Source organism: Podospora pseudoanserina, assembly GCF_035222485.1.
Source record: "Podospora pseudoanserina strain CBS 124.78 chromosome 7 map unlocalized CBS124.78p_7, whole genome shotgun sequence".
In the NCBI taxonomy this organism is placed as follows: domain Eukaryota; kingdom Fungi; phylum Ascomycota; class Sordariomycetes; order Sordariales; family Podosporaceae; genus Podospora; species Podospora pseudoanserina.
The window spans coordinates 1,637,463-1,656,062 of NW_026946671.1; the positions used below are offsets into that span (position 1 = coordinate 1,637,463).

Here is an 18,600-nt window from a genome sequence, read left to right on the forward strand (position 1 = left end):
CCCTGTCAGCCGTCCCGTCTGTGCCAAGCCCCCCGTTTGAAGCCACCGTTGCCCCGATTGAAGCCACCGTTGCCCCGATAAATGCAGACCGTACAGGTATGTCTGCGATGGATGCACGTGCGGGGTCAGCTGACCTGTCTCAGTGGCGGGCTTGACTCACAGGCCAGGGAGCCCCACAAGAACAATATTTGGAGAGCTCTTTCACTTCTACGGCTTGCACGATTCCGGCCGACTTGCGCAAAAATCTCACGAGTGCCAATCCCCAGGTATTGGCGTTTAGAACTGCTGCAGGTGCCAGTCATAAAAAGTAGGGACGAGGCCCGAAGAGCAGCTCCATTAGTTTCGAGTCTGTCACAGCGCTCCGCTCCAGGCGAAACAGCATTCGCTAGCCCCAAATTCGCCCCACCAGAAAATCACCATTCACCGAAAATTAATTATCGAACCCCTCCAACCCGTCAGACTTTTGCTGTGCATCGCCGGCAACCCACGATCGCCCTTGCGCAAAGTTATTCTTGATCTCCGATCTCACCACCCCCGAAGGATAAAATTTTTGACGACTAACCGCAACCATGTCTCGCTTCTTCCGCGGCGGTGACGACAGCTCGAGCGAGAGCAGCTCTGAGGAGGAGGAGCTGTACTCCACTTCCGAGGACGAGGAGGAGCAGGAGGAGCAGGAGGAGTCTTCTGAGGAGGAGGAGGAGGATGAGGAGTCCTCCAGCGACGATGAGGCCGGTCCTGCCAAGAAGGGTCTGTCTCGCTTCTTGCTTGACCAAGCATCATCCGACAGCGAAGAGAGCGAGGAGGAGGGGACAACAAAGGTCAAGAGCGCCAAGGACAAGAGACATGACGAACTCGAGGCGACCATCTCCCTTATTCAGAACGGCCAGAAGATCAATGACTGGGGCTCTATTGCGAATGGTTTGTGGTTGCTTGCCCATCTTGTCGCTCGTCTGCTAACATGTAGCCAGAATTCGACAAGCTCAACCGTCAAGTCGTCAAGCTCCAGGATGGCGGCAAGGCGCCGAAGAGCTACATCAAGTGCATTGCGGAGTTGGAGGAGTTTATGAATGAGACCCTTGCCAAGCAGAAGGTCACACCCAAGAAGATGAACGCCACCAACGCCCGTGGTCTCAACGCCGTGAAGCAACGCGTCAAGAAGAACAACAAGGATTACCAGAGCCAGATCGATGCTTTCCGAAAAGACAGCGATGCCTTCATGGAATCCGATGACGAGGTCGCCCCCCCACCCAAACCATCCGCCGACAAGCTGCGTGTGAAGGAAACTTATATTCCCGAGGCGGCTGATGAGGATGAAGACAAGGGCTTTGCCCGGGTCGACAAGCGTGGAAAGGCCATGCCCTTCTCTCCAGAGAGCATCCTCAAGCATCTCCGCGCCATTCTAGAGTCAAGAGGCAGGAAGAACACCGATCGTATCGAGCAAATCAAGATCATGGAGGAGCTCAGCAAGGTGGCCAACACCCCCTACCTCAAGATCAGAGTTCTCCAGGCTCTTGTATCTGCCCGGTATGATCTCGGCGCTGGTGCCGGAAATGTGATGCCCCTTGAGCACTGGAAGGCGGCTGAGAAGGAGCTGTTTGCCTTGCTCAAGATTCTCGAGACCGAGAAGGATCACGTTGTGATTGAGAATGCTGAGGAGTGGGATGATGATGACAAGCAACCAACCCTTGCCGCTGGTGAGAGCTATATCAAGATCCCCGGCAGCATCGTGTCGTATATCGAGCGTCTTGATGATGAGCTCACCCGCTCCCTTCAGGCCATCGACCCTCACACGTCTGAATACATTGAGCGGTTGACCGACGAGGGTTCTCTGTACAACATTGTTCTGCAAGGTCTCCTGTACTACGAGACCATCCGCAAAGACGCCTCGCTCGAAGTTCCCCAGGAGAGTCTGAACAGAATCATGCAAAGACGCCTGGATCATGTGTACTTCAAGGTATGGACCTTTCTTGCCCCGTCCAGTGTAATGCCTATTTGCTAACGAAAAATAGCCAGCTCAAGTCATCAAAATCTTAGAAGAGAGCGCCTGGAAGCAGGTCTCTGCGGGCGTCGACTCCGCCATCACGCCCCGTAATAAGTCGGAGGATGCCAGCCAACTCGTCAACGTCCTTTGCAACTACCTTTTCGAGCACAGCGAAGGCATTATCCGTGCCCGCGCCATGCTCTGCCAGGTCTACTTCTTGGCGTTGCACGATGAGTACTACAAGGCCCGTGACATGATGCTCACATCTCACTTGCAGGAGAGCATTTCCAACTTCGACATTGCCACCCAAATTCTCTACAACCGTACCCTTGTTCAAGTTGGTCTCTGCGCCTTCCGCAAGGGTCTCGTGTATGACGCCCAAAACACTCTCCAAGAGATTTGCGGCAGCGGGCGCCAAAAGGAGCTTCTTGCCCAGGGTGTCATGATTCAGCGCTTCAACCAAGTTTCTCCCGAGCAAGAGCGCCTTGAGAAACAACGGCAGCTACCCTTCCACATGCACATCAACCTTGAGCTCTTGGAGTGTGTGTACTTGACCTGCAGCATGCTTCTTGAGATCCCGCTGTTGGCTCAGACTGGTTCGTCTCCCGATATCAAGAAGCGCGTCATCAGCAAGACATATCGCCGTATGCTCGAGTACCATGAGCGCCAAATCTTTACCGGCCCTCCTGAGAACACCCGCGACCACGTCATGCAGGCGTCCAAGGCCCTCGCGGCTGGTGAGTGGAAGAAGGCTACGCACTTCATCCACAGCATCAAGATCTGGGAGCTCATGCCAAGCGCCGAGGACATCAAGACGATGCTCGCTAAGCAGATTCAGGAGGAGGGTCTGCGCACTTACCTGTTCACATATGCGCCCTTCTACGACACACTGGCCATTTCCACATTGAGCGCCATGTTTGAGCTCGACTCCAGGAAGGTGGCTGCCGTTGTCAGCAAGATGATCAGCCACGAGGAGCTCGCGGCTGCCCTCGATCAGGTCACCGAGACCGTCATCTTCCGCAAGGGCGTGGAGCTCAGCCGTCTGCAGAGCTTGGCCCTGGCTCTCTCAGACAAGGCGAGCTCGCTCATCGAGACCAACGAGCGCACACTGGAGCAGCGGACACAAGGATCGGCCAATGCCTTCAGCAGGAAGGATGGTCAACGAGGTGGTCAGCGGGGCGGTGGCCAACGGGGTGGCAGAGGCGGGGCGCGGACTGGAGGAAACGCTCAGCGACAGGCTGGTGGCACCCAGTTTACGGGTGGTGCTCTGGGTGCTGCGGTCCGCGGTTAAGGTTGTCACGATGGGTATACATGGTTTTCGTTGCGCTATTGCATTGGGCTTGGCATGTTACGTATCAAAAATGGTCTCGGGGTGCGTTTAGGTGTTGCACCACGTTTAGATCATAGGCAGACAGTCAAGAATCGTGGGGCTTTTAATATTTGATTCAATGTCTTTTCTTGTGATTTGTTTACAATTGTATGGTGGTATTGTTTTTTAATGTTTGCTGGCATGGATGTCTCCCTCAAAAGCGATGTCGAGGACGGCAAAGCAATAGGAAGTTGAGTAATTGGCTGATGCCTTGTCTGGAATTTACCAAGTAATCAGATACAGATTCATGACCTTAGTGTAGTTTTGCGAGGGTATAAAGGGCACGCTGCTCTCTCCTCCCTCAAAAGAGCATATTACCAACTACTACCGTAAAGGTACACGGGGTCTATTCAAAGCACCGAGGGCACAGAAAATGATGAATAGGGGTAGAGGCTTGGAGAAATCAGCAAGGCAAACAGAATGTCACAATCAAAATGACACGGGCTTTTTGGGTGGCTACTTCAGTAGCACCTTCTTTTGATTCTTTCTTTCATCAACTGCAGTCGTGCCAAAGGCAACATGTGACAAACGCAAGAATATGGAGACCAGGCAATCCCACGCCGTTCCCCTCGTAGTTGTCAACGCCACAGTGAAACCCAGATATGAACCAAGTCCAGTCCGAAAAATGCAACCACCGCTGTCCCAATAACTTAGAGACGGCGACCACGGCGACCACCCTTGCGGCGAGTAGAGTCGGAGGGAGTGGGGGTAACGTCCTCAATGCGGCCGATCTTCATGCCGGAGCGGGCAAGGGCACGGAGAGCGGACTGGGCACCGGGGCCGGGAGTCTTGGTACCGTTACCTATTCAAAATTGATCAGCGATTGATTCGACAATTGGGTGCATTTGCGGGTTACATACCACCAGTGGCACGGATCTTGATGTGGAGGGCAGTGATGCCGAGCTCCTTGCAGCGGGCCGCAACGTCCTGAGCAGCCAACATGGCAGCGTAGGGAGAGGACTCATCACGATCGGCCTTGACCTTCATACCACCGGTAACACGGCAGATGGTTTCGCGGCCACTGGAATCACCCAAAGTTAGCCTCTGAACCTCAACCTTTCATGTCTTGCTTTCCCACGAACACCAGGCGTCGAGTCCTTCTCTTGTCGCCCAATGTTGCCATATATTCCATATTCAGGAGCCTACAAACCTCAAATCGGTGACGTGGACGAAGGTGTCGTTGAACGAGGCGAAGATTCTCGCAACTAAGCCGGAACTGTTAGCGATGACGAGCTCCCAACCGAACCATCCTGATGAGGAAAAACGTACCACCAAAGACAAGTTCACCCTCGCGAACCTGGGGGCCGAGGGAGATGTTCTCCTGGGCAGGACGGGCGACCTTCTTGGGGGGCATTTTGACTGGTGATCCGGAAACTTGACCTGGGAATTTGCGGTTGTAGTTTCGAAGTGGACAATCCCCAGATATTCGGAATTTTTGGCAGGCAACGGTGCGGTGAAGAGTCGCCGTGTGGAGTTTGGCGGTGTGGGAATGCAGAAAAGAGAGGTGCGGGGCCACAAATAATTTGCGAGTGGAAAGCCCTAAATAACTCCGTACCGACCGCCCCACCCAAGCTCCCAATTCGCCAACCCTTTTTCTCGCGACCACCGCTGAAAATTCTTTCTCGCTGCTTCTTTGCAACGCACGACAACCTCCGCCGACGTCGACAACCGGAACAATGGCCGCTACGTATGCCTCACCCCCGATGTTCTCCTTCAGCCCTTGAATGGTATCGTCGTGTATCGCTCGACGAGATTCTGCAGATTGGCGTGGTCCTCTCACTGGACGCTTTTCTCGACTCTGCCCTCGCAGACCGGGCATCGCTCCAGCTCGATCCCTCCCATGGTTCTCCCTCTTTCTTGCAAGCCTGGTGGTGTGTGGCCTGCGGACTGAGAGACGTCTCATGGGGTGTTGGGGATGAAGACTTGTCTCCTCCCTTAAAAACATTTGCCGTTTGGTGATGTGGTCCAAGCAAGCCTCATTGAGGCCTGTCAGGACCATAACCCTGTGCTCGCAAACTCTTATTTGGACTTCGGTTCAGATTGTCGACAGATGGGGTTCTCTACACTGTGTACGGCTTGCAAGGGTCACTTCACACTCGAGCTCGCCCATCGACTGACATGAAACATCGAGTCAGCCACGAGAGAATGCCGCACTGAGGCAGCAGTTCTCCAACGGCGCTCTACCGCATACCTCGTGTATGTCCGGACTCGTACTGATCTGTTGACTTTAGTTCCGTCCCCACCCAGAACGACATTCTCGTTCCCGAGACTCTCCTGAAGAAGCGCAAGTCGCAGGAGAAGGCCCGCGCTGAGCGCGCTGCCGAGCTCGAGAAGGCCAAGGCTGTAAGTTTTTATCTCTTTGGTATGAGTCTGGAGGGGCGATATGATGCACAACAAACCTAGCGACTAGATACGTCAATGCTGTTGCTAAATTAACCATCTTTCGGGTCTGATCGAACCAATGGATGATGACATTTGTACTTTGGAGGCACACGTCGTGGACATTGTGCTAACTCATCTCTAAAGGCCCGCAAGGAGAAGCGTGGTGTCATCTTCAAGCGTGCCGAGAAGTACGTTAAGGAGTACCGCGACACCGAGCGCGAGAAGATTCGCCTTCAGCGTGCTGCGAAGCAGGATGGTGCCTTCCACATCCCCGCTGAGGCCAAGTTGATCTTCATTGTCCGCATCAAGGGGTATGTTTCCACACAGTGAAAATTATAGTCATCTCTGAGTCATTACTGACACGCCCACATAGTATCAACAAGATTGCCCCCAAGCCCCGCAAGATCCTTCAGCTTCTCCGTCTCCTCCAGATCAACAACGGTGTCTTCGTCCGTGTCACCAAGGCCACCGCTGAGATGATCAAGGTTGTCGAGCCGTGGGTTGCCTACGGTTACCCCAACCTCAAGAGCGTCAAGGAGCTCATCTACAAGCGCGGATATGGCAAGGTCAACGGCCAGCGCATTGCCCTCACCGATAACAGCATCGTCGAGGAGAACCTTGGCAAGTACGGCATCATCTGTATCGAGGATCTCATCCACGAGATCGTCACCGTCGGCCCCAACTTCAAGCAGGCTGCCAACTTCCTCTGGCCCTTCAAGCTCAGCAACCCCAACGGTGGCTTCCGTCCCCGCAAGTTCAAGCACTTCATCGAGGGTGGTGACCTTGGCAACCGTGAGGAGCACATCAACGCTCTCATCCGCCAGATGAATTAAGTTGGATGACTTTGATGGTTTTGCGGTTTTGTCTTTGGTCAAGGGAATTGGCATGGGTGCATGGCGTTAAATGGAAGCCGGGTTGGGTGGCTCCGGGGAATCAATACCACAACACGAAGTCGTTCTTGCACACCATTCTTCCCACAGTTGATGAAGTAGATTGCCCCCTTACTGGCCAGGACGCAGCCCAATTCTATGAAGCTGTTGCTCAATGTGTTTCCGCCCCCTGATATGAAGTGATTTGAACAACCTCCAGGCATTGATGTCTATTATTACATAGGTCTTCCCCGAATAAGTAGCCCTACATGCTTATCATTGCGCAATGCTCCCCGAGGCTATCATATCTTTATGTCAAAGCTTGTGCCACACCCACAACTACTTGTAGCGAGAGGATTGTCCACGATTTTAAACTGCGATCCAATAAGTTCCATCGTAAAGTCCACCTTACTCCCCTTTAAAAGCTCAAGAGAAGGAGTGTCAAGAATGATTTTTGGAGCTGTCAAATCAGTTGGGGCACTCTCACCATCGGCTGCAAAGGTAAAGATAGTATCATCTTCTCCGATCGCGGATGTACTCTCTGCTGCCCCGTCGGTTGCCGAGGAGGAATGCAGTGAATCAGGAAGAGTGACCAGCTTCATCAGATATTGAAACCCATGACAGCCACCGGACTCTACTTGAATACGAAGGGCGAGGTATGGGTTAGAGTCCTTAGCCATAATCTCGGAAAGACGCTGTAAAATACCTCGTCAGAGGGAAGCTCAACGAGCCGGACTTGAATAGCAGGGACGAACCTTGGCTGCGCGCGGAGTGATCTCCAACATCATTTCCTGGCCATCATCGTCCGTTTGGGGGTTGAAGAGTGCACGAGTGGTACCGCTTGGGGGAGCGGTGGTGGCGGCAGACCGCGGCATCGTGGTTGTGAAGCTCCGTCTTGTGAGATTACCTCGGGGAGAGCAAGGACGCCATGATGATCTAGGACTCCTCGCGGCAATTTGGCTGGGGCCCGATTGGTGAGGTATTTGGCGAGTGCATGCAGTAGGCACAGAGTGATGCGCCCGAGTTGGCCCAGAGGCGCTCCGCACTGGCAGAGGGAGGAGAAGATCGAGGATGGAGGGGGAGGTCGCGATGGCCCGGCGGCGCATGCTGAGCTGAATAAAGAGACTCGCGGTGGCGGGAGGGTTGACACAGTGCAGTGGTGGCATTCTTGACTCTTAAGACGGCTTTAGGAACAGTTGTATTCAGGGGATGGATGCTCAGCGCCGTTGACGAGGTGCTGTTAGGTAGAGTTGGTCTGTCGGTGAAATGCCGGTGCCGTTCTGCAAGCGATGGCAGGAGGTTTGCAAAATTTCCGGTGATGTCAGGGCCGAGACCCGGGAAGCTGCAAAGCGCTGACCAATCATGGTGGGGTGGTTTTGCTCTTAATTCACCAGCGCTTACAACCGGCGGCGACAACTGAGTTACACAACAACCACCTTTGAAGCCGAATGCAATGAAAAGACTGAAGCAGGATCTCGTTGCTCTTGTTGATCTCATGTGTGTCAAGTGATTCCAGTAATCACAACGATCCAGAATGCCCGAGTCTTCAAGTCTACGATATCCAGAACGCCTTCCCAGTCCCAAAATAATACCCTATAATACAGATAGTCAAGAATCGAAGAAAAGGGGGGTTAAAACAGAAGTGAAAAAGAAGCCAATTTCTAGCCAAAGTTCATCACCATCCTCCGCGGTACCAAGTTATCGACGGTCCGAAATCATAGATCCGGATCACCCTTTGACACCTTCAGGGTTGCGTTTACTCGAAGATCGAGAACAATTCAGATCCATCAGTAGCGCATGGTCCGGTTTCGAGTCTCTCGTTTCCAGGCACGACACAAGTCTGATTCCTTTCGTTTTGTGGTGCCAAGGCAAAGCTTGTCTGCCCAAGGAAAGGAAACAACTGAGCACCATCGGTTTCTCCCTCTGAAAAAAGGTCTGTTAGCTTGGTGCGCTATATCCTGGACGTAGGGGGGGAAAGCAAAGATGGACCTACCACCATCAGCACGTCCGCCGCATGAGAACAGAGTGACGGTGTCCCCTGGCTGCCGTCTGAGATCAACACTGATACAGCCCTGGGTCTATCAAAGAAGTTGTCTTAGTAACATTCTCCAAAAGCAAGCTAGTGGTGATGCTAATGGTTAGGGATCACTTACCAGAGTGCTCACGATCAAAGCAGCAAGTTCCCGGTTGTTGTTATGTTTACCAGCGGTAATAACATCAAACTTCTCGTTCGGGCTACCTGTACAGTCCACAAGCGAGACAGGAATCAAATTCTGTCGAAAGTCGCCAGCGGTCGGGTCGATAAAGAGACACTTGTTGTTTGGTGCCCTGATGGTGACATCGGAAAAGGCCCGGGTAGCGCCTTCGTCCCGCTGATGAGACTGAGCTGCAGCAGTGGGCTGGAGAGTACCGCCGGCACGAGACACGGGCACAGGTTCGGTAGGGTTGACCGAGGGGATGCTCCCACCGCCATTGTTATTGCCATTATCCTTGTTGTTGTTGCCGCCGTTGTCGTTGTTCCCGCCGTTGTTGTTGCCATCGTTGATGTTACCGTTCCCGGCACCAGGGGCAGTGGTGGTTGACTGGGCAGGGGCAGCTGAAGGTGCGGTCGTAGGAGTAACAGTCACTGTTCGAGTACTTTTAGTACAGCTCGAGGTGGAGGTACCGCTAGGATTACCAGAACTACCATTTCCGCCATTTCCACCGTTGCCAGCACTTTCATCGCCTCCGTTGTTCCCACCGTTGTTGTCATCATTGTTGCCGCCGTTTACACCGTTGTTGCCGCTAGCCGGGGCACCACCACCAATGGTGAAGGTCTGGCTGGCGTCTCCATTCTGACAGTTCGCAATGTCAAGAGTGTTCCCCCTTGCGGTTGCGCAAAAGTTTCCTCCTTCGTTTTGAGGGCTCAGTGAAAGCGGGCCGGCACCGCCGTCAAAGTCAAACAGCTGAGAGTCAGTCACATCACCCCCTGAAAATATCAGCATACATTCTCTTATTCAATCAGTCCAATAATCTTACCTCCATCCGCTCGACCGCCGCATGAGAAGAGGAGAAGCTGATTCCCGGCTTGTCGGCGCGAATCAAAATTCAGGCAAGCATTGGTCAAGGATGACACGATGAGGGCCACGCCATCGCCTCTGATATGAGCGCCGGCAGTGATGACGTCCCAGCCCTGCCCATTAGTAGAACCGCAGTCCGCAATCTGAACGGGAGTAAGGTTGGCTCGGAAATCTCCAGACAGCTCGTCAACGAAAAGACATTTCCCGTCTGATGTTCGGATCTCAACGTTGGAGAAAGCCCGGGTAGCACCATTGTCCCTCTGATGGGCTTCGGCCGTGGCCTCTTCATTGAGGGAGTCAACTGCCCGATGTCGTACAAGCGGGGAGGCTCCCACGACAGCAGCCCAGGCCAGCAAAGATGTGAGCGAAGACACCATGATTGTAGATGAAAATGAATGAGAGACGGCAGAAAACAGCCGATCAACCTGCTCGAAGAAAGGAATTGATGTCCGCGCAGCAGACTGGAAAAAGAAGGACAAGAAAGAAATGAAGAAGGAACGTGAGAAATGGATGATATTCACAACACTACGCTGAGAGTTGAGTGAAGGGAATATATACCATAGATATATCAGACGAAGTGGACGGCCCTGCCTGGCTACTTATCCCTGTTCATGGGCTTCCACAAGAAGGCCCTATCACCCCCTACACGGGCATTTGGGGTAAAAGGGACTTCATGATGGGGTTTCATGGTCTCTCATATGTGTACACCTAGGCTCACTTGGAGGGCTGTTTCGTGCCGAAGTTGAAAGTGACCAAGGCGATGGCCTGCAAAATCCAGGATGGCGATTCAGGGGCCGATCAGTTGATCCTTGATCAGAGTCTGGGATGGTGGTGATGAGAGGATAACGCAGGGGTCAGGGCCAAATGTTTCCTGTTGAAAGACGCGCGGAAAAGGCCATCGGAGAGCGAAGCGCTGTCTGTTGACGCTGGGAGAGACCGATGGCAGGGCAGCTTGGTTCCACGGCTTACACGCCTGCCAAAAGATGGGATGTGTTTGGCCCAAAACGGAGGGCTGCACCCCTGTAGCACATCCCGGACACACTCGCCAGCGGGTGACCTGCACAGTCGCTGAATTTTGAGCTGGGGTTTGGAGATCACGGCCTGGGCTGTGAAACGGTACCTGTAAGAGATGGCGCCAAGATCGGGGGTCGTCCGCCACACAATACCCTCGCAACAGCGGCACAGAACGCAGGATATGGAGAAGGGTCCATCGTCTCAACGAAAGTTCCTCGAAGAAAAGGGCTGCAGAAAGAGAGCAAGAGGGATTTTGTGACCCTGGCATCCATGCTGTTGTCCTTCGTGTTTGCAGCGATCAAAGAAAATCCCCCGCTGAAGGCCCCACCTTGAACCAGTGGGCCGGGATGACGTCGAGCAGTATCGACCCACCGTTGTGGCCTCTCCTGTGTTGTTCCCATGTAATACATAGGTAAAAAGCTTTCATGTTCTCGGAGGTAGACGAGAGCTGTATATAACGTTGTCTGGGAATCTCATCTCAAGTACTCACATTGTTGATGGTTAAATGTTGTTGCAAATCCCTGCTGCCTACACCACCTCATACAGAAGAGAAAGTACATGGGACTTCGAGCGCGCAGAACTACTACTACTCGAATGCATGAAGTCCGTCTCCTCTGAAGTCCTGCGTATTCTAGTATATCTCCACTACTACATCTTCAGATGGTTGCCCCGGGTCTCAGACCCTCAAGCTCGGTGCAACTGAGACTCGCCGGGAGCCCATTCTTGAGGCCGACCATGTGGGAAGCTTGGTGCTGGGTGTCTGGCAAATGGGATCCGGTAGATAAGAGAAGACTACGGCGGTTGTGTGCTCTGGCCTGGGATCGGTCACCGCGTGAAGATGTTCAGATGAATCATGGACGTAAGGTTGCATACACAGCTCCAACTGCCTGCGTGATGGGCCATGTGGAGATGAATTGTCGACACACCAAGGGTTAGGGTCAAAGACTTGATTCACTCCCAAACCGCCCCGCTTCTTTGCCAGGGCCACAGCCCTAATCAACGTTTCTCTGCCAAGACGTCCACTCCGCAAAATTTCCAGATACCAGACCTCAATTGCGATTGCGCCTTGTCCGACTCCGAACGACAGCTTCCGACACGAACGATCAACCTCACTCATCTCCGCCAAATCACCCATTACACACCGTCAAAATGCCTGGAGGAGTCACCGTTCGCGATGTCGATGTAAGTTTTGGGAGCCCTTCGCCATGACGGCCTTTGCGACCGAGACCCGAACACTCTTTCGCCGTCCGAGTCGCTGCCAGCTTCCTCAAACGAGGCTCGGGTTGGCCGACGACGATGGACCGCTGGTCACGACAGCAACATGGAAGATGATGGGAGCAGGCGTGAGGGGGTCGAAAGATCTCTGAAGACGGAATTGTGCTAATCATATTGTGTTGCTTGGTTCAAGGCCCACAAGTTCGTCGGTAAGTCTTGCTTTGCTTCATTTTGCCTCGATATGTCTGTTGCGCAGTGCGGCAAATGGCTGACTCTGAATAGGCGCCTACGCCGCTTTCTTGAAGCGTCAGGGCAAGCTCCCCGTCCCCGGTTGGGTTGACACCGTCAAGACCGGCCCCGCCAAGGAGATGCCTCCCCAGGACATCGACTGGTTCTACGTCCGTGCCGCTGCCGTCGCTCGTCACGTCTACCTTCGCAAGACCGTTGGTGTCGGCCGCCTCCGCCGCGTTCACGGCAGCGCCAAGAACCGTGGCTCGCGCCCCTCCCACCACGTCGAGGCCTCCGGCAGCGTTGATCGCAAGATCATGCAGGCTCTTGAGAAGATCCAGGTCCTTGAGCAGGATGAGGAGAAGGGTGGCCGCCGCATCACGCAGCAGGGTCAGCGTGATCTTGACCGTGAGTGTACTTGATCTCTCGAGCCGTTTGCACTTTGCTAACGTACGTAAACGTAGGTATTGCCCAGACCGTTGCTGAGGCTGAGGGTGAGGAGGATGAGGATGACGAGTAAATGTCGTCTTTTCCAACAGTCGCTTTACACACCAGGCTCTTTGCTGAGTACGCAAAGATGTGAAACGGAAGGGTCGGCATGGCATGGATTCCCGGTAGCATATGGGTTAGGCGTCAAGAAAGGATTTAATGGCTTGCTTGATCATGCCTTTCCTCGCTCACCTAGGCGACCAAGCTGGCTTTATATGTGCTAGCTTTTAAAGCATATCTGCCATAAGACGGTATTTTCTCCAGCTTTCCTGCGCGTAGAGCGTAAATCAATACCCAACAAACCAAGTCAAACAAACAATAGTCCCATCTTCTCCGTGACTGACACGTAGGCCACGTTTCCACGGCTCAGCGCACCCAGTTACCTCGTCAAATGCCAACGTCGGCCTCCAGACGACATTCTCCTGCTGTGTCCTTAACCACTTATGACCCAAGCAAGCTGCCAGTCTCAACATCTAGCCTACCATTTTGTTTCTCACAAGCGTATATTTAGATAAGTAGTCAACCACTTCTGTCTCCTGGCTGGGAAGGTACCCGATCGCTTCCTTGTGAAGGCACTCTCCGAGAAGCATCTCTCACTCGCTACTTCGAGTCATTACATGGTTAGACACCTGCCATTCCCTCTAGTTCGTCATGGTTGTCGACGTAATCCAACCACACTGCGCTGTCTTCCCTGTTCCAAAGTAACTCCTTGGTCACCACTACCCACCACCCCCTTGTCTACTGTTGCCTAGGTGGCTAGCTATCAAGGTAAGCTTCAACCTTTCAGCTTCTTCGAGACCGCGACTTCCTTCTAATGCTCTTTCCAAGTGCCCCAGCTATTAGGCATCTGACCTAAGGTCGTCGTCGTCCAGGACCGAGAGCCGCAGCCTAGATTTCCTTGGTCGCCCGGTCCATCCATGTTTCCTCCAAGCTTCTCTCGCTATTCTCATTTTCTTGACCTCAACCCACGCATTTCATGACGCCGTCGAAAAAATGGAGACGTTCTCTTCGACTTCGATCAAGCTTACTCGGGAGGCGTTGATGCTCTCAGAACTCCATATTGCGACTCTCAATGGCGACCTCCAACATGTGAGAGAGCTCCTGAAGAGCACCTCCACGTCACCTGGCGGTACAAGAAAAGTTATCGAAGCGCGCGACCGACATGGGACAACACCACTCATGACAGCCGTTCTCTATGGTCGTCTCGCTATTGTGAAGCTCCTTTTGAGATATGGCGCTTCGAGGAAAGCACAAGACCTTGAAGGCCGTGTCACCTGGGAGTACTCGCGCGCTTCATTGTTCGACCGAAAGCCAAAGATGTACCAACACCTGGGCTTTCCCCCAATCTCCCGAAGTCGGCAACGTGAGAGAAGGAGAATTGCCATAATTCTGAAATATCCCGCCGCTTTGCGATCTTGGTAAGCATTCTGGTCCACCCCTACAATATGTGTTCCTTTCACAGATCCCTAACAGAGTGCAGTCGTCGAATTGGCAATCACCACTACTCGCGCAGCCGACTGCACAAGCGCGCCAAGGACCTGGTCATTCTCAAGCCTGTAGGTGGCTTCGAGACATTCAAGCCAGGCAAAGAGGGCAATGAGCTTCTTAGTGCAACCGCGGGCTTCATAGCCTCTGCTACCACTTCTCCCAAAGATGTGAAGGTTGAGCAGTTTGCAGTCAGCGGCTGGAAGCCAAATCCAGGCCGTGGTCCTCGGGTTCTTGATAACGTTGTCTTGACAGAACGGGTTAGGGATGTTATTCACCTCCATGGCCTCAAGGTTCGTGCGTCCCAGCGGGACAACGGCAACCAGACTGCTTTGCCCGAGCATAAGGGCCGATTTGCGGCATGCCATGTTGAGAAAAAGCTCGCCGTCTGGTGGGTAATGAAGGCCCTAAAGGAAGTCTTCAACACGTCAGATATTGAGCGCCTGAGGGAGCTGCGAGGGGCAGATGTCCCCAACTACTACCGGGAGGCTATGCTCTTTCTTGACCACGAGCCGTGCCAAGATGTAAGTAATCCCCAGCTGGCCTCAAGTATGAGGATGTTTGCTAATGCCAAAGGACTCAGTGCTGGGACTTTTTGCACCAGCTAAAGCGGATCACTGGGATCCTAATATGTGTCGAGTCGATATCATTTTGCGTCACGGGCAATCGGGCATCTGGACCACAGGGGTGTCCAAACTGTACATGCCAGAAATGTACCAGCCAAAAGGAAGCACAGATGAGTCGCCCATCTTCCTACTCGGCAATCCAACAAGACGACGAAGACAGCGATGATATGGAAATTGAGACTCGGCCATCAGAGGATGACATGCAACTGCCGCTCATTCAATTCGAGACAGAGCTAAAGGGGACTGAAGACAAAGGTGTTCGCCAACCTCATTCTCGTAGCAATGGTGGGATTTACAATGGGACTGCAGCCCCTGATACTGTATGCTCTGTGTCTCCTTGAATTATAAACTTTGCTGACCATCTTAGTGGACTGTGTTCCCATCCACAGATCTTAGACCAGTGGCAAAGCCACTGAACAGAATCCAGAAGAACATCGAGGCCTCTTCTAGACGGATCCGTGATGCAGCTGATCCTAGTAATGGAGCAGTCCTTACCTTCTCGCTTCCACACCGACCTGCTTTCAAAAGCCCTGTGTCATCTCCTGGCTCTGAAGTTACTGGCCGAACGCAGAGTGTTGACCCCGTGTCAACTATGGGCGGGCATTCAGCCTACTTTGAAAATGACGGGCAAGACCCCAATAGCGAGTCTCCTGTCGCCCATACGAGCCCACACCAAGCCTCTCGACAGCCACTGCTTCACCCCATTTACCGCTCCCAAATCTCCCTCAATCTTGAGCGGTTTACATATGCTGGAGCCGCTACTTCAGAGGCGCCGGGATCCTTGCTTTCCGCACGGTTGAAGAAGGGCCGCGTTGGCACCATCAAGGACAACGACGTTGACGTCGTGGGCGGAACCAACGACAATGGAAGTAAGCCTGACTTCCGCACGACCCATGGCAAGCCCAAGACGTCTATAGGTCGAAGGGGGAAATCCAACCCTAGAAATAGAAGGGAAGTTCGGCGGGAATCGAGCTTCAGGTCTAGGAGCACATTCGCAAGAGCAGTTGCTTCTCGGTTTGACTGACTGTTTTGCTTTTTCTTGTTTGTGTGATTTTTCCATTTTCCTTTGCTTCGCTGTGCACTCTACTTTTTGTCGAGACTATTACGGCAAGTTGGTGGGCTTTTTGCGCCGGTGCTCAGCGATGGGCTTTTTGCCGTAAACTCAAATCACACGATTCCAATGTAATTTACTGTTGTTGTTTGCAGTCCATAAAAGGAGGGCCAGGGACAGGAAGTCAGAAGGTCTGTTGCAGGGCGGAAGATATTGCCCATGGTGTTGGTGGTGGCCTCGATCACGAATGTTATGTCAAGATATATATGTATCTATTCAATTTCAGCTCTATCATGAGCAACCCGAGTACTCAAAACAATACCAACAATGGTCCTGTTTACGTGAACATCATGATGGGAGTCTATGGCGCGTAAGCCATGCCTGTCTAAGGTACCATCATATCTTTTGTATTTTGGGCATGAAACATGCCCCCGCTCTTCGTTTGTCCCCTGATCAAACGGACCGATCATTACTCTAATGCTCTATTGCTCTTTCCATATACCATTCATCCGTCATAAACATGACCCAGCATGATGCACGCTTCACCCTGTACCCGATTCAACTCCAACGCCATGCCAAATTCGAAAATCGACCTTTTGATACTGGAGGTATCTGCCAATCAAGCCCATTTTGCCAGGAGAGCCATGACGAAAACGCCCATAAACACACAACCATACGCGCACAGTTGCATTTGCAAACCGGCCTTGCGCATCTCGGGGTTGAACATGAATTCGTGAGCCAGTAGCTCGACGAGGCCAGTGTACAGAAGGATGCCGCCACTGATTGCATCAAACACACCATTGACAATCTTGCTGGTGGTAGCTTCCAGTGACATCGACTTGCTCGCTATAAGCCCGATACCGATGGCCAGAGGGGTGCTAAGAGCGTAAACAGTCCCGAGAACATATGGCGTCCATCTTCTAGCGTCCGGAGGCCATGTTGCCGTTGCAAGGCGAGCACCCAAGCCAAGACCCTCAAAGGTCTGGTGGAATACCAGCACAACAAAAAGCACAGTAAAGTTTTCTGTGACGGCGAGGGTCAAACCAATGAAGATGGAATGAAATATGACACCAAACTCGAGGATAAACAGGGCCGTCATCTGCCCCGCAAAGTTGGGATGCTCGTCGCCCTCGATATGATCTCGTAAATGGCCCAGGTGGTTCTCCCCCCCAGGCGGGTAACTGACTTCGTGGCGCAACACTGGGATTTGGTGTTTACCACACATTCCACCTTCGATGCTGCTGGCCACTGGCGAGGGGCTTCCGCTTGGGCTGCTGGATGGGACAAGTTCTCGGCCGTGCATTCGCAAGCGGCTGCTGACCGGGCGCAGTGCAGCACTATCCACCATGAGTGTCTCGGGGGGTTCCTGGTGCCCATGTGAAGAGTGAAAGCCGAAATCGAAGCGTGAAACGAGTATTTCGAGGAGAAACATGACCATCACGGTTGCCAGACCGATCCCCATAGCCCAATCATACTCTGGAAGAATGTGCTCAAGACATTCATCCCGGAAGTTATCGGACGCTGGCGAGAGGAGATGCATGAAAGCGGTTGCAATGATGACTCCTGTACCAAAATACTTGGCGACGAAGAAGCAAAGCTTGGGTACGCGCAGTTTGGAGCTCCTCGCCAACCATACTGGCAAAAGCGCACCGACGGCAGAGCCAAGTAGAATGATAAAGACGGAGGCGATACGCAATCCCAGATCATCTCTGCTCGACAGTGTGCCTACACAGCTAGGCGCTGGCGCTTCATCTCTGAGTAACAGCTCCGAGCGCTGCATTGTGTGATTTGACCAGCCTTCTCTTTCGAGGTTTACCGACGGGCACATGAGGGGGGGGTTTGGTGCGGGCGGTACGGCCCTTGAGAAGGAGGATCGGCCGGGCCGGAAAGCTGTGGGCGCAAAGATTGTAAGATTCCGTACCAAATGAAGTCTTAACCCGTCGATATGGACTTGATATATAATGGTGTTCTTGGTCGGAAGACTGGATCGTTTGCACTTCGCAGTTCAGTAGCCCGCAATTTTCTGGCGACAACTTTCTCGGGCCACCACGACTACAAAGTAATCATGGGCACCAAAACGACAGATTCGGTATGTACGAGAGACTGAGTGAAGATGAGGGGTGGGCAGCGAGGGCGCAACTCAAAGGCGAGATGGGAGGCGGGAGGCGGGAGTTCGACCGAGAACCTTGATGGCTAAGCTCCAGTCAGCAACCAGCTCGCCATCTAGCGCACGTCTCAAACAGCAAGCGCAACTACCACTACTGCAGAGGTTTTGGGTACGTGCGGAAAAAACACGCACCGGCAAATCCCAATGGCCCTCCTTGGACAAACAACCGCAGTGCTATGCTTGAGTAAAGATTCTTGATCGAGAGATGATGCTTCGGACGCAGACGGATGAGATAAGAAGCTTGCAGGATCGAGAGTCCAGAAGACAGACAATGCTTAGGTAAGGGAGCAGGAGAGGTTTAGGGTATGTGAATGGAAGACGGCCGTGGCGTGGAAAACAGCGTAGGTGCTCATACGCCGCAAGGAGACCGCAAGGAAACCGCATCGCCGGGAGAACGGTGCGCCAAAACAAAAAAGGGGAGATTCCAATCCCGGAGAAGGGGCCCGGACCTGTGTTTTAAGGCTTTTGGAAGGCACTCCCCGAAGACTCTGGAGACACCAAGCCGATGACCGCCAACCAGTAGAGAAGTAGCCACCATAAACATTTGCAAAATCCCATTGCGCCAGACCTGTCAACCTAATGGGTGTCCGCTGACACCCGGCCCCTAGCTTACCATCGGGATTGATGGCTGGTACTGCACCGGCACCGGTGTAATCTCAATGATT

General features: G+C 53.0%; 9 protein-coding genes across 9 annotated transcripts; 4 read left to right on the plus strand and 5 right to left on the minus strand.

Annotated features, from left to right (window-relative positions):
- The first annotated feature begins 177 nt into the window (after positions 1-177).
- Positions 178-3,491, plus strand: NIP1 (Translation initiation factor 3 subunit c). The gene is made up of 3 exons (XM_062950773.1): positions 178-918; positions 969-1,954; positions 2,010-3,491. Exons 1-3 carry the CDS (start codon positions 570-572, stop codon positions 3,270-3,272), a joined length of 2,598 nt encoding a protein of 865 aa, XP_062796815.1. The 5' UTR covers positions 178-569; the 3' UTR covers positions 3,273-3,491.
- Positions 3,492-3,794: 303 nt separating this feature from the next.
- RPS14B (ribosomal 40S subunit protein S14B) lies at positions 3,795-4,842 on the minus strand. The gene is made up of 4 exons (XM_062950774.1): positions 4,620-4,842; positions 4,501-4,555; positions 4,211-4,371; positions 3,795-4,152 (listed from the first exon to the last, which is right to left on the minus strand). Exons 1-4 carry the CDS (start codon positions 4,702-4,704, stop codon positions 4,001-4,003), a joined length of 453 nt encoding a protein of 150 aa, XP_062796816.1. The 5' UTR covers positions 4,705-4,842; the 3' UTR covers positions 3,795-4,000.
- On the plus strand, positions 3,820-6,869 carry RPL7 (60S ribosomal protein L7). The gene is made up of 4 exons (XM_062950775.1): positions 3,820-5,037; positions 5,582-5,693; positions 5,877-6,043; positions 6,106-6,869. The coding sequence occupies exons 1-4, from the start codon at positions 5,027-5,029 to the stop codon at positions 6,563-6,565; spliced, it is 750 nt and encodes a 249-aa protein (XP_062796817.1). The 5' UTR covers positions 3,820-5,026; the 3' UTR covers positions 6,566-6,869.
- ISA2 ([4Fe-4S] proteins maturation) lies at positions 6,714-7,767 on the minus strand (the record flags this gene model as incomplete). Its single annotated transcript, XM_062950776.1, has 2 exons — positions 6,714-7,296; positions 7,357-7,767. 2 exons carry the CDS (start codon positions 7,765-7,767, stop codon positions 6,904-6,906), a joined length of 804 nt encoding a protein of 267 aa, XP_062796818.1. The 3' UTR covers positions 6,714-6,903.
- Positions 7,768-8,739: 972 nt separating this feature from the next.
- On the minus strand, positions 8,740-12,872 carry QC764_711560 (uncharacterized protein; the record flags this gene model as incomplete). Its single annotated transcript, XM_062950777.1, has 4 exons — positions 11,165-12,872; positions 10,781-11,060; positions 9,620-10,728; positions 8,740-9,569 (listed from the first exon to the last, which is right to left on the minus strand). Exons 3-4 carry the CDS (start codon positions 10,035-10,037, stop codon positions 8,740-8,742), a joined length of 1,248 nt encoding a protein of 415 aa, XP_062796819.1. The 5' UTR covers positions 10,038-10,728; positions 10,781-11,060; positions 11,165-12,872.
- Positions 11,289-12,945, plus strand: RPS19A (Protein component of the small (40S) ribosomal subunit). The gene is made up of 4 exons (XM_062950778.1): positions 11,289-11,856; positions 12,083-12,098; positions 12,172-12,525; positions 12,582-12,945. The coding sequence occupies exons 1-4, from the start codon at positions 11,824-11,826 to the stop codon at positions 12,635-12,637; spliced, it is 459 nt and encodes a 152-aa protein (XP_062796820.1). The 5' UTR covers positions 11,289-11,823; the 3' UTR covers positions 12,638-12,945.
- Positions 12,946-13,004: 59 nt separating this feature from the next.
- Positions 13,005-15,959, plus strand: QC764_711580 (uncharacterized protein). The gene is made up of 5 exons (XM_062950779.1): positions 13,005-13,374; positions 13,435-14,024; positions 14,087-14,615; positions 14,675-15,037; positions 15,085-15,959. The coding sequence occupies exons 2-5, from the start codon at positions 13,600-13,602 to the stop codon at positions 15,739-15,741; spliced, it is 1,974 nt and encodes a 657-aa protein (XP_062796821.1). The 5' UTR covers positions 13,005-13,374; positions 13,435-13,599; the 3' UTR covers positions 15,742-15,959.
- A 428-nt stretch (positions 15,960-16,387) lies between these two features.
- Positions 16,388-17,596, minus strand: ZRT2 (low-affinity Zn(2+) transporter zrt2; the record flags this gene model as incomplete). The annotated part of the gene is made up of 1 exon (XM_062950780.1): positions 16,388-17,596. One exon carries the CDS (start codon positions 17,594-17,596, stop codon positions 16,388-16,390), a length of 1,209 nt encoding a protein of 402 aa, XP_062796822.1.
- A 224-nt stretch (positions 17,597-17,820) lies between these two features.
- On the minus strand, positions 17,821-18,319 carry QC764_0107030 (uncharacterized protein; the record flags this gene model as incomplete). The annotated part of the gene is made up of 3 exons (XM_062941122.1): positions 17,821-17,871; positions 18,068-18,109; positions 18,206-18,319. The coding sequence occupies 3 exons, from the start codon at positions 18,317-18,319 to the stop codon at positions 17,821-17,823; spliced, it is 207 nt and encodes a 68-aa protein (XP_062796823.1).
- Positions 18,320-18,600: the final 281 nt, after the last annotated feature.

Excerpts from the sequence above, each read along its gene's own strand:
- NIP1 (XM_062950773.1), top strand. The coding sequence starts at position 570 with ATGTCTCGCTTCTTCCGCGGCGGTGACGACAGCTCGAGCGAGAGCAGC. Across the intron at positions 919-968 it reads CTGGGGCTCTATTGCGAATG|AATTCGACAAGCTCAACCGT; the intron begins GTTTGTGGTTGC and ends ACATGTAGCCAG. Across the intron at positions 1,955-2,009 it reads TGGATCATGTGTACTTCAAG|CCAGCTCAAGTCATCAAAAT; the intron begins GTATGGACCTTT and ends AACGAAAAATAG.
- RPS14B (XM_062950774.1), bottom strand. The coding sequence starts at position 4,704 with ATGCCCCCCAAGAAGGTCGCCCGTCCTGCCCAGGAGAACATCTCCCTC. Across the intron at positions 4,372-4,500 it reads GTCCACGTCACCGATTTGAG|TGGCCGCGAAACCATCTGCC; the intron begins GTTTGTAGGCTC and ends GGGTGATTCCAG. Across the intron at positions 4,153-4,210 it reads CAAGATCCGTGCCACTGGTG|GTAACGGTACCAAGACTCCC; the intron begins GTATGTAACCCG and ends AATTTTGAATAG.
- RPL7 (XM_062950775.1), top strand. Across the intron at positions 5,694-5,876 it reads AGCTCGAGAAGGCCAAGGCT|GCCCGCAAGGAGAAGCGTGG; the intron begins GTAAGTTTTTAT and ends TCATCTCTAAAG. Across the intron at positions 6,044-6,105 it reads TTCATTGTCCGCATCAAGGG|TATCAACAAGATTGCCCCCA; the intron begins GTATGTTTCCAC and ends ACGCCCACATAG.
- RPS19A (XM_062950778.1), top strand. The coding sequence starts at position 11,824 with ATGCCTGGAGGAGTCACCGTTCGCGATGTCGAT. Across the intron at positions 12,526-12,581 it reads GGGTCAGCGTGATCTTGACC|GTATTGCCCAGACCGTTGCT; the intron begins GTGAGTGTACTT and ends ACGTAAACGTAG.
- QC764_711580 (XM_062950779.1), top strand. The coding sequence starts at position 13,600 with ATGGAGACGTTCTCTTCGACTTCGATCAAGCTTACTCGGGAGGCGTTG. Across the intron at positions 14,025-14,086 it reads CCCGCCGCTTTGCGATCTTG|TCGTCGAATTGGCAATCACC; the intron begins GTAAGCATTCTG and ends AACAGAGTGCAG. Across the intron at positions 15,038-15,084 it reads GGACTGCAGCCCCTGATACT|TGGACTGTGTTCCCATCCAC; the intron begins GTATGCTCTGTG and ends TGACCATCTTAG.